Source organism: Aplidium turbinatum, chromosome 1 (genome assembly GCF_918807975.1).
Source record: "Aplidium turbinatum chromosome 1, kaAplTurb1.1, whole genome shotgun sequence".
NCBI lineage: Eukaryota > Metazoa > Chordata > Ascidiacea > Aplousobranchia > Polyclinidae > Aplidium > Aplidium turbinatum.
The window spans coordinates 43,384,766-43,396,570 of NC_137472.1; the positions used below are offsets into that span (position 1 = coordinate 43,384,766).

The following is an 11,805-nucleotide window of genomic DNA, read 5'->3' on the forward strand; positions in this document are numbered from 1 at the left end:
ATCGGGATTGTAATCCAGTAGGCCTACTGCAGGACCATCTAACGACACTCGCACGATAATGTGGCTGATTTTAATGAAGTTCGCCACTCCCCTAAAATTCTTATTAGCAACGAAAAACAACGTTCGACATATTGTGTTGACGATGACGGCAAGGTAATAAAATAAGTATTTCAATGATGTGAAAAACATTACTAAAAGAAGCATAATTTTTGCAAAATAACTTATGATCAAAACAATTTCCCCCTCGGATGTCAACTAACCTAGTTCTCCTTTTTAACAACGATTCAATGTCCGACAACATCGAATCGACATAAAAACGACAATATTGCTAGCCAATGTAAATTAGCAGTTCGGATTAAGATTTTGTTAAAATAAACGTCTGGAATTACAAACAAGACTTACAGCGCTGGTGATCGCAGATGGATATATTTCATCAATAACAAATATTCCCGCACAATGCAACAGTGGCGATTATGACCCGCTGACCTAATTTTGCGTCACTCTTTGATACTACTGTACATATTTTCGACAATTAATCCACGATCATTCTATTGGGAAATTAAATAATTGGCTAGAAGAGACCGGCGGCCAAACTTGGCCGATTGAGGAGGTAGCACCGGCGGTCATTCAAGCACTACTTAGCGGCCATGGCCGCAGGCTGCTTTAAGGCTTAACAGTAGGTTACATCATTATAACATAGCATGATGCCCTTCTTTGTGTACCGGACACTTGTAGGCTATCATTACTTAATAGCCTACATAGTGAGCTGATAGATTAGCATTATCGCTATATCTTAACTTAAAACTTCAAAAAAAATTGGTCTTTTAATAAACAAAAGTGCCCTTTTTTGTAATCTTGCCCCCCCCAGTTAAAAATCGTTCCGGCGCCCCTGCTTGTACCGCGATAGCAATGGCAGGCCGTAAACCATCATCACTTTGGCATAGAGTTATATTTTTGTATAAATATAAACGACATATATCAAAACAATAAACTGTAGCTATGGAACACATTTAGTGTCAAAAATAATTATTTATAACTCACAATAACGAAATTTTTTTAAGTTTTTCTAACGCTTTTTCATTAGCGCGTTTAATTCGTTCAGCTGATTTCGAAGACGGAACAAAACCGGCAGAAACATTATTTTCAAGACAGAGAAGCATATGATCGTCTGTGACATTAGTGGGAGAAAGATTTGCGACAGCAGTGACATTTTCTCCCGTTATTGCATCTTCGTTAGTTATTGCATGCACATTGAAGTCTAACACGGCATTGGTATGATTGGCATCAAGTAAGTTCTTGAAATGATTAAAAGGCAATTTGTTTCGGCTAACTGGCTTGGTTCGGCTTAAACTATTGCGACAACGAGTTACGTTCAATCGCATGAGGGACTCCGCACTTCGTTTGGTCTTTTGTAATTCATCTTCTAAATTTTCAACTTTCATTTCTGCATCTCGCCGAAGACACCTCTCTTCTGCCAACTTTTGTTCGCATTCAGAAAACTGTAACAATTGTTTTCCACAGTACGTTAAACCAGAGCAAGTATTTTAAGCCAAGATTAGTCTACCATATTCAGTAACTTGCATTGACGATATTTTGTTAGTTTGCAACAGCTAGGTTACTCATTTGAATAGATTTTGTATTTAAAACACACAACATGATACAACACTCTTGACGTTTCGCATATCATGCATTACGTAGACGACGTAATTGGCCTGCTCGACCCAGTGAACCACCCGTATTGAGGGTACGTTCGTGGCGAACGCAGGATTTTGCTATTGGGTGAAAGGGCATTCGATATAATTTGACATTTTGAATCATGAGTAGCCTAATGCTACTATATAGTCTGACCGAGATTTAACGTAGCCTAGGCTATCTGTGGGTGCAATACTGTATAAACTCTCACGCTCTTTGCGTAGGCTAGATGTCACTGTATTTACGCACTGAATTATTAGATATGTGAAAATGAAAAACATGATAGGGCAATGCCAATAGCTTAAATAGCATAAATTGATTTTTTTGTGAAGTTTAAATATCTGTGAAAATTATGAGTGAAATTTGACACGCTACAGTGCGTCGCACCTAAATATCCTGACGTCACAGTGCACGCACCTACTGTATTTGACAGGCACCTTGTTAAGCTGGTATTTTAAAAGTCTATGACGGCGAAAATACATTTCTTAAAAAGGGTTTCTTATTAGCTTAGATTGAGAAAAGATTTCTTAGCTTCAAATAAAACTGTACATTTAAAAAACACACAAACTAAGGTTATTATAGACCTCTTTATGAGTAATAATCTATTTTTACCTGATTGATTGAATCTTTATTCTCGGACTGGGAAAGCTTCTTGCAGAGCTTAATCCTTGCAGAGCTTAATTTAAATCACTGACGCAGGCCCGGTCACCGAGATTGACAGAGTGAAGGTCCCGATTGTTGAAGTCTTGTTGCTGGGGAACTATATTCCATCCATTAGATGCCGCTGAATGGAGAGCAGTCCTTGACGTGCGTTGCTCAAGCGCACACCCCGAGAGTCGAACCAGCGCCGCTATTGATGTTGAAGTTTCTTCGTTCCAGAAGTGATGCGCTAACCAATTGAGCTATCATTGCTTAGAACGAGTTCTAAGTGATTGTCAATAACGTAATAGTGAATTAGTCTACAAGTTTAGATTTAAACAGCAGTATGTTTTCTAATTGAAACTTTTAAAAAATTCGACATGCAATTGCTATTTTCATCTTCAAACAGAATGCGAACGCTACACCAACAAGCCAAGGATGGATCCAGGCAGAGGTGGGCAGTAGCGCGCTACTTTTGTAACGGCGCTACTAGCGGCGCTACTTTTTAGCTGGAGTAGCGGCTGCAGTAGCGGCGCTATTTTTTTTCCAAAGTAGCGGTAGCGGGAGAGGCGCTACTTTTTTTCAGTCGCACTCCCGCTACCGCTACTTTTTAATTTAAATTGAAAAAAATGCTTGTTTTTTTTGCAATACTCGCGTGGTCAAGCAGCTATATAATCGGTTTGGTTACAAAGTTTCGGTCTTTTCTAGCTGACGTCAACTTCTTCGGCGAATATCTCCGTGTGATGAAGCCTATCTGCCAGGCTTTAGACATTCTTCAGGGCGAGTCCAAGACATATTACGGAGTCTTGCTTCCAACCATCACAATTTGCGAGAAGAAGTCTACCGAGATCAGTGATCTTGTGACCTGTGAGGAGTTGAAAGTGAAAGTCCTTGAAGGGGTGAAGAAACGATTCAACAAGTGCTTCAACAACATGAAATGCGTTATGGCATCACATCTTCATCCCTCCTTCAAGACGACGTGGCTACAATTTCTGCACTACGTTTCCACGGATGATGCTGACGCACTGCGAGAAAAAGTCAAGACAGATGTAATTCGACTGTTGCGGGAGACCAACCAGGTTGATACCGAGAAGAGTGACACCAACACCAGTCATGACTCTGAGGATGTATTTTTTGGAGTGTTTGCGCTATCCCGTGAAACATCGGTGCAGAAGGAAGCAGCAATTGTGGACGCATTTTTTTCGGACAAGAGAAAGTCCTTGAGCTTTTCGAATACCGAGTTAAAACATATCTGTTCATTAAATACTACAACACCCCCATTTCTTCCAGTGCTGCGGTGGAGAGACTTTTCTCTGTTGGAAAAAATGTGCTTAAGCGAAAGCGGGCAGGACTTAGTGACTCTCATTTTGAAATGCTCGTGTTTTTGAAAGATGTGTAACAATAAATTTCCCTTAGAATGTGTTTTCTATAACGACGTTAAAATGACAGCGTAAACGAATGATAACATTCGTTTTCAAGGTCATTTTTGCGTCACTAGGGACTTGCGTGTTTCCTAGTGTCATTTTAGACAAAAGTAGCGGAAGAAGTAGCGGTAGCGCGCGCTACTTTGGCCCGAGTGGCGGTAGCGGGTAGCGCGCTACTTTTGTAAATTGGTAGCGCGTAGCGGTAGCGCGCGCTACTTTGGCCCAAGTAGCGGTAGCGCGCTACTTTAAAAGTAGCGGGTGTCCACCTCTGGATCCAGGGGGGTGTGGGGGAGTGCGCACCCCCCAAAAACATTTCAAACTGCTATTATTTTAAGCAACTAATGGTATTAAGATCTACTAGTATTACTTTATATTTTGATAGATCATAGCCTTTTATATCAGCATGTAACGAATTGATGCTGTGTAGATTATGGAATGTGTACCAATGGAAATAATCATGTGTTTTGTACTGCTCATGTTTTTAAACTTTAGAATATTTCCAAAATTTCATCACGTTTTTGAATTTTGTTTTTATTCATGCTTGTTTTTAAGACTTGATTTTTCATGCACACTTTTTCCGTTTTCAGGTCTTTATTAATATTAAACAAAAACATCTGTATGATATTAACAACATGAATGCTTATCAGTATGCCAAATACAGCAGAGACACATTTTGACAGTGCCACACTGATGGACCTCCTTGAATGAAAATAGATTTCAGCAGCACCACCCCAAAAATTAGAGGCTGGATCCATCCCTGCAACAAGCCGAGATGTGTTTGGCATTGATTGGACTTAAATTAGTATTGTTTGATAAAGCTTTGGTAGAGAGTTCGCTTTTTGAGTTGATTTTTTAATTATGTTATTTCTGTGTAATAATAACATATTAAACCTGCTAAAGTTACTTTGCTTTGTTTGTCTATTTTTTAATCAATAAAAAATCCAGGAACAGAACAAGAGCGTGTGAATTCACACCAACTTGAAAACATTCTAAACTTTATTTAAAAGTTTGGGGCAAGTATACCTGCTGTGACAATTCGTTTATCCTCCTCTCATGTGCGTCTGAAGAAGATTTTACTTTTTTTTCATAAAATTGATTGACAAGTTCTTCTATTTTAAAAGCAGTTTCCTTTGAAAGGGATGAACTATGATTGCGAGGTTCAATGTAATTGCTTTTCTTGCTCAACATTTCAGCAGCAAGATGGTTATTTCTGGAACATTTACAAGCGATTTTCTGAGACAATATATATACTTATGGCATCAACAACATTTCAAGTAACTTAAGTAAACAATCATATATTTGTTAATTGACAACAGAAGTTAATGAAAAGTGTAAAAAAACTCCAAACAATGTTATGTCATAATAAAAAAAATCATAAGGTGGCAGCTGACTCAATGACCAACTCGTCCTTTGCTGTCTCCTAGTCACACGGCACATAACACTTTATGGCATATTTCCTATTATTCTTATGTTAGTGTTATATGACAAATGAACTAATTCTGAAATATAGGGATTGATGTAGTGGTTTATAAGGCAATTTAGAGAAATATGTTTCGTCCTATATATATCTGACTGCAAAAGCAATTGAATAAAAGCTCCACTTACTTTTCTAACACCATTGCAACAGTATCTTTTTCAAGCTTTAGATCATTTTCAAGTTTCTTGAGATGTAAAACATAACTTTCCTTTTCCTTTTTTAGTTTCTCTTTCTCTTTTATCCACTCCTTCTCCTTTGTTTCAAAAAAACTCAGCTCATCACTGCTCAGAAAACAAATCACAATATAAACAAATTTTTAAACTATTGTTATTGCTGTAATAACTTTCTACAGAATACTACATTTAAAAGTCATGATACTTTACTACATTATATTAAATTTTTAAAACAATAAAAAAATAACTGTTTATACTTACTTTAACTGAATCTCCTTCAACTTGATTTGTGACAAATTCTGATCAGCAGCTGCCTTCTCATTTTTTAACTTGTCAATTTGTCGATCAAACTCGTGTTTTAAGCTGACTTCTCTTTGCAAAAAGTAGTGATGTTGTTCATCTCTCTGTTCTCTCAATGTTGTGCAAATACCCTGAAAAATATAAGAAAAATTTCAGTAGAAACATATTTTGTCACAATTCAGCTGGTATAAGGGCATGAGAAATATTTATGTTATAAGTGTTTTAGCTCAAAACTTTTCAGTATATCGCCAGCAGCGAAACTGGTAGCATGACAAAAGGATGAACACCCTACCTCTATTTCATCTAAATTTTCCTGCAAAACCTGAGCATACACATCACTTTCAGCAATGGAAATTTCAAGGTCACATTTACTTTCTAGAAGTTTTTGTTTTTTAAAGGAGCATTCTTCCAAATCTTTTTTCAATTCCACATAACTACACTCCAATTCTGCAACCTTTTTTTCAATATCCAATCTTTCTTGAGCATATATTGAATTTTTCTGTTCCAAAATTGTACACCTGCAATTTTCAGATGTTAAATCAACCTTGAGTAATTGCACACTGCACCTATTCAATCAGAATACGGCTTTATCAGACAAATCTGATCAGGTTCTAACAATTCCATAACATTAATAAAATTGAGGGCACGTTCAGGTTTTTTTTAAGGTTTGGTTTGGGTGACCGCTAAGTAGTTTTAAGAGACCCCAAGTGTTTCATTTAAATACCAAAAAATAGCCATATTTGCTCAAGACATAGCGAGAAACAACCATTACTTTTCTACTGTAGTTGCAAGTCCAAATTTTGGAAAACCGCTGGAGAAATTTGGGGGACCGTTTCGGTGCCCCAAAACACCTTTAAAAAAACACTGGGCACGTTTATGAAAAATAGAATGATTACCAGTAAAAAAGACAATCATCTTATTAGGCCTACAATCAAATATAGTTTTTACTTTCTAAACCCATAGTATAAAACTTATATATTGTTTAATCATCTCATTACCCTATTTTAAATCTTAAATTCAAGCTAGGGTCATTCCAGCTCAATTCACCCAGTGCTGTTAACACCACCATCACCGATTTACATCAAATTTGGTTTGTGGTTAGGTTTTGGGCAAAAACGCATAAATTTTAAATTTTATCAAAATCCGGCCAGTGGTTTTGGAGATATGGCCCTGTGAAATTTCGTATTTTGGGGGAAAATTGGGGTACCCGGCTTATTTCAAAATGCCATTTCTCAGCAACCACTGGGTGTATTTTAATGAAATTGGTGTCATTTTGCAGGAAATTGGTCAAGGATTTCATTTCTGTGGTTAATTTTCAAAAATAAGCATGTTTAGGGGTAATGACCTTTTGACCTTTACTTTGACCTTGATTTTGACCCTGTGGATCACGTGATACAAAAAACTTGTCTACATGAAAAATATTCCTTGATACCATCTCTATAACATATGAAAAAATGGGAGAGGTAATATTTTTAGTTTAGCCATAGTTTTCATTCAAAGAGGACGATATCTGTGAAATTTTCATAAAATCCGGTTAGCTTAAACCTTATATTGTAGAATAATTCTTGCTGCTCTTGCAACAACAGTGTACCAGCTTCATTTTTAATATGAGAAATTGATTTCGCCATACTGTTATAGCATGGTCAGTCTGATAAGGTATATCGTTATCCATAGGCGCCGAGTTTTCAAAATAGCTGGGCGGGCGAACACATACTGTCACGTCATTAAGGTTATTTTGTGCGTTTTACAAAAGGGCGATTTTGCTAGGTTGTTGGGCTAGCCTAGTTTTACATTTAAGTCTATGTCTCCTCTAACACAATTTGGAAACAAGTAATAAATATAATTGGTACGCAACAACGTCTGGTCCTGGTAATTCAGTTCCGCATATTTTTTGTGATTGGTATGTGCGGGTTGCGGGACGAAACTTGCGAGTTTAATATCAGTGACGTAACAAACGCAACTGTGATGCTTGAGACGACAAATTTAGAGCATTTTGGCAGCAGAGTTAATTGATAACGTTGTTTGGGAGAAAATTACTCCTTTGAAGAACAATGCTACAGTTTTTACACCGATTTAACACCTGGCGATGTTAAAACGATGTAAAAGCAGTGGAAATTGCGGTCAGACTTTTGCCGCAAATGAACTTCCTCACAGGTTTGCGCAATTTACTTGATTTAAAGCACTGGGCTACCAGTAGCAGAGTGGAGACAAACGGCGCGGCTGGACACTTTTGCTCCTTTAACGGCGAATCAACGTTGTTTGACGTTGCATGAATGTAACAATAGCAATAATTGACAAAGACTATTCGCTTAATTAGTAGGTCTAGTAGGGCCCAACATACAAGGAATTCAATTTTTCAATGTCAAGCCTGACCGGATTTTGAAGCTTGCAAAGAAAAATTGAAAAAAAGATTCTCGTTGGCAAAGACAATAAAAGAAACACTAAAATTCCATAGATTTGTTCCGATTTCTGAAACAAAGTTATTCGCGTACAAACTCAGTGCTCAAAAAAATCTGCCTGAAATAGTGTCAGTGAGATGAAGACCTTGCACTTGAAGCATTGAATGAACCTATCAACATCGCAACACAGACATATGTGTGCTGACTGCTGTATATATGATTATGAACCGTGGATAGGTTTGGTGAAAGACATTTCTGATGAGTTTGGAGACTATCATGTAAACTTTATGCATCCTCATGGTCCAGCCAGAATCTTCTACTGGCCTACCTCTGCTGATAAATGCTGGATCGATATTAATAACATTGTTTGTATCATTGAAACTCCTTCCATGATTGCATCTGGCAGATGTCGTTAAACTATTTCCAAAAACGATACAATTAAACTTCACAGGTTGTGTAAAAACTGGTCAGCTCAGTGATTGCTGTCTATGGAAAACTTTCAGAACCTAACATTTTGTCTGTTGTGTCTTGACTAAACTGTGTCATTTAACTCATTTTTATGCAGTATTAATTGGGAGCGTTTATGTATTACATCATCAGAATTTGAGATATTTTACCCCTTCCCCCATTTGCCATCATTTCCCAATGTTATAAGCTTATTTTACAAAAAAAACAAACACCCCTCATCATCATTTTGGACCCATTCTTTCTGATGATGCAACGTGCATATCGTTCCATTTGTACATACCATATATACTATTTTTGAAGGTGATTTTAAGAAAATTTGTTGAAAAATCATGAGACATGCAAACTTTGAGTGAAAACTATGGCTAAAATAGAAATATTACCTCTCCCATTTTTTCATATGTTATAGAGATAGTGCCAAGAATATTTTTCATGTAGACAAGTTTTTTGTATCACGTGATCCACAGGGTCAAAATCAAGGTCAAAGCAAAGGTCAAAAGGTCATTACCCCCAAACATGCTTATTTTTGAAAATTAACCACAGAAATGAAATCCTTGGCCAATTTCCTGCAAAATGACACCAATTTCATTAAAATACACCCAGTGGTTGCTGAGAAATGGCATTTTGAAATAAGCCGGGTACCCCAATTTTCCCCCAAAATACGAAATTTCACAGGCCCATATCTCCAAAACCACTGGCCGGATTTTGATAAAATTTGAAATTCATGCTTTTTTACCCAGAACTCACACACAAACCAAATTTGAGGAAAATTGGAGATGGTGGTGTTAAAAATTTCATTTTTTTTGGGTGATTTGATGTGGAATGACCGGCTAGGAACATTCGTACATAAAGAAAAAACTTGTAATTTTATCAATTGTTGTACAAATAACAAAATTTACTGATTACATTAACTGTAATATTTTTTCATTTTGGGACTTGACTACTCCTATCACTATTTCCGTTACTAAAACATTATAGTTTTGAAATAATAGGCTACCGTAGCCTGTTTATAAAACCATTGTCCACACCAAAAGCTCAATTGGGTAGCGCGTGCGGCGTGACTTTGAAAATGAAGAAGCTGCAAGATCAAGTGGCACTGGTATATTCTCGCGGTGTGCACTTGAGCAATGCATTCAAAAGACTGTTCTCCATTCAGCAGGGGTGGCGACGATGTCTCCCCCTGCCAATTTTGTACCCCCGATGATGTCCCTTCAAACATCGGGACACGCAATCATTTACGCCATCAGAAAAAGATTTATATGCGGCGGGTTGTTGCATTTCAGCTCGAGTATCAATGCCCATGTCGTTTCCAGTGAATGATCATGAATAACACTGCCGAAAAGACTTGATATTTTCTGGGAATAGCCTATGCTTTTTTTCTGAAGCGTAGGCCACAAAAGCAGAATTGCGAAAGTAGGCCATTACATTTTAAATATTTATTGTAGTGTTTGTTACGTTATTCTTTCAGTTTGGTATAACTTGCGGGATTAGTTGATGAACAAAGAAATAAAACAATCAATTTGGTAGGCTACCATTTTTAAATATCTCTGATTTTATTTGATTACATCCATTGAAGTAGAACCATTGTTACAATACAATGTATTACTTTACCTTTTGCTTACAGATTCCAGTTGTAGTTTTAGTTCGTTATTATTCTTTTCCAGTTTGGAAGCAGATTCATTCCTTGCAAGCAACAAACACTTTTCTAATTCAATTGAACTACTTGGCTTAATAGTTATTTCACCACAATCCATCACTATTACGACATGCTTAATTTAAAAATATATACTATAGGGCATAGGCTACTGTCTGCAGTTATGGACGCTCTTGGCTTATGCCGATTGAGCACTTTACTGGATCCACCTTGCTGTGCATTGCGCAAAGCTCACTAGGCCTACCGTAGTCACTGCATGCAGTTTGAGCACTTTGGCGGTAGTACCATTTTTTGGAGCATGGATTTAAAAATAGAAAAACGTCACACGAAGGTATATATCTCCGTGGCCATACCCAGTGTACCTACTGCACTGAGGAGGCCGAAACGGTGCGTCACTGTCTGCAGTTAGGCTACCATTCAAATGTATTACGGTATTATTCATGAACAGTAAACACCAAGGGTGGATCTAGCATTCCAGCAAGTGCCTTTAGAGTTGGCGATTTCAACAAAACACCATGAAGTGTAGGTCTGGATTAATCCGACTTTGAAAATACACCAAGAATATAGTTACTTCTCTCTGTTTTGGAGGGATAGGTAGCCCCACTTTGAGCCAAATCTGGCAATCTTTCCTTGGAGCAAAGTTGCCAGATTAAAATTTGCAAAAAAGGACAAACTCACCAAAAAATAGGCCAACTTGAGGCCAAATAGGTAACTAAAAAGAGGCCAAAAATAACCCAAACCCAAACAAGATAGAATAAGCATGGTAAGTCTTGACTCAATGTGGATTTGTTCTTGTTGAATATCAGATCAGCATTCAGCCGCAGAGTTGCCAGACTATGAAAAGGTCTTAAAGCCAAAGTAACACAAAAAAAGGCCAATAAAAATATTAGATGGTTGGTTTTGAATCTTTATTCTCGGACTGACAAAGCCTTGATTGGTTATTCCTGGTAGTTTCGCATTCTTGTAGACGCAGCCTTGTTGTAGAGGCTCTTGACACAGGGCGGGTAACCGAGATTGGCAGAGTGAAGTTTTCCGATTGTTGAAGTGTTGTTGCCGGAGAATTATTTCGTTCACTAGGTGCCACTGAATGGAGAGCAGTCCTGAAATGCGCTGCTCAAGCGCATATACCCCGAGAGTCGAACCAGGCACCAGCGCAGCGTGATCTTGAGCCGGGCGCGTAACCACTGAGCTAACGCAGTGCCGGATTAACCAAGTGCGGGGCCTGTAGCAGATTGATTTGATGTAGGCTACAGATAATGACTGGGAAGTAATTGAATATTTTATAGATTTGAAATTTTTTGATTATAGTGTAGCCGCTCTTGCCCCATCGTGTTTCGCAGATAGGCTAGTTTTCAATCAACTTCAATTTTGAAAATGATCTCTCTCCAGTAGGCTACAATTAGTTACCATCATAGCCTACATTGATAAATGCTTAACAAATTGTCAATGTTAGGAAACGTGGTGTCAATATTGTTTTCTTTAATAAAAATGAAATAGTTGAATTCTGGAGAGGAGCAATCAATAGCAATGTGCTTTAAGAATTGGTGTATGCCTTGCGACGTTGCTCCAGCGCAAATTGCAG

General features: G+C 37.7%; 1 protein-coding gene across 1 annotated transcript; it reads right to left on the reverse strand.

The window, feature by feature from the left end:
* Nucleotides 1–918: 918 nt before the first annotated feature.
* Nucleotides 919–10,323, reverse strand: LOC145766082 (uncharacterized). Its single transcript, XM_082577743.1, has 6 exons — nucleotides 10,181–10,323; nucleotides 5,998–6,223; nucleotides 5,667–5,836; nucleotides 5,361–5,513; nucleotides 4,779–4,965; nucleotides 919–1,499 (listed from the first exon to the last, which is right to left on the reverse strand). The coding sequence occupies exons 1-6, from the start codon at nucleotides 10,321–10,323 to the stop codon at nucleotides 1,038–1,040; spliced, it is 1,341 nt and encodes a 446-aa protein (XP_082433869.1). The 3' UTR covers nucleotides 919–1,037.
* Between the last annotated feature and the right edge of the window lie 1,482 nt (nucleotides 10,324–11,805).

What these genes read in the sequence shown, in the direction of transcription:
- LOC145766082 (XM_082577743.1), bottom strand. Translation starts at nt 10,323, where the DNA reads ATGGATTGTGGTGAAATAACTATTAAGCCAAGTAGTTCAATTGAATTA. An exon ending in CTGGAATCTGTAAGCAAAAG is followed by an intron (nt 6,224 to 10,180) that starts GTAAAGTAATAC and finishes TGAAAATTGCAG; the next exon opens with GTGTACAATTTTGGAACAGA. An exon ending in TTGAAGGAGATTCAGTTAAA is followed by an intron (nt 5,514 to 5,666) that starts GTAAGTATAAAC and finishes TTTTCTGAGCAG; the next exon opens with TGATGAGCTGAGTTTTTTTG.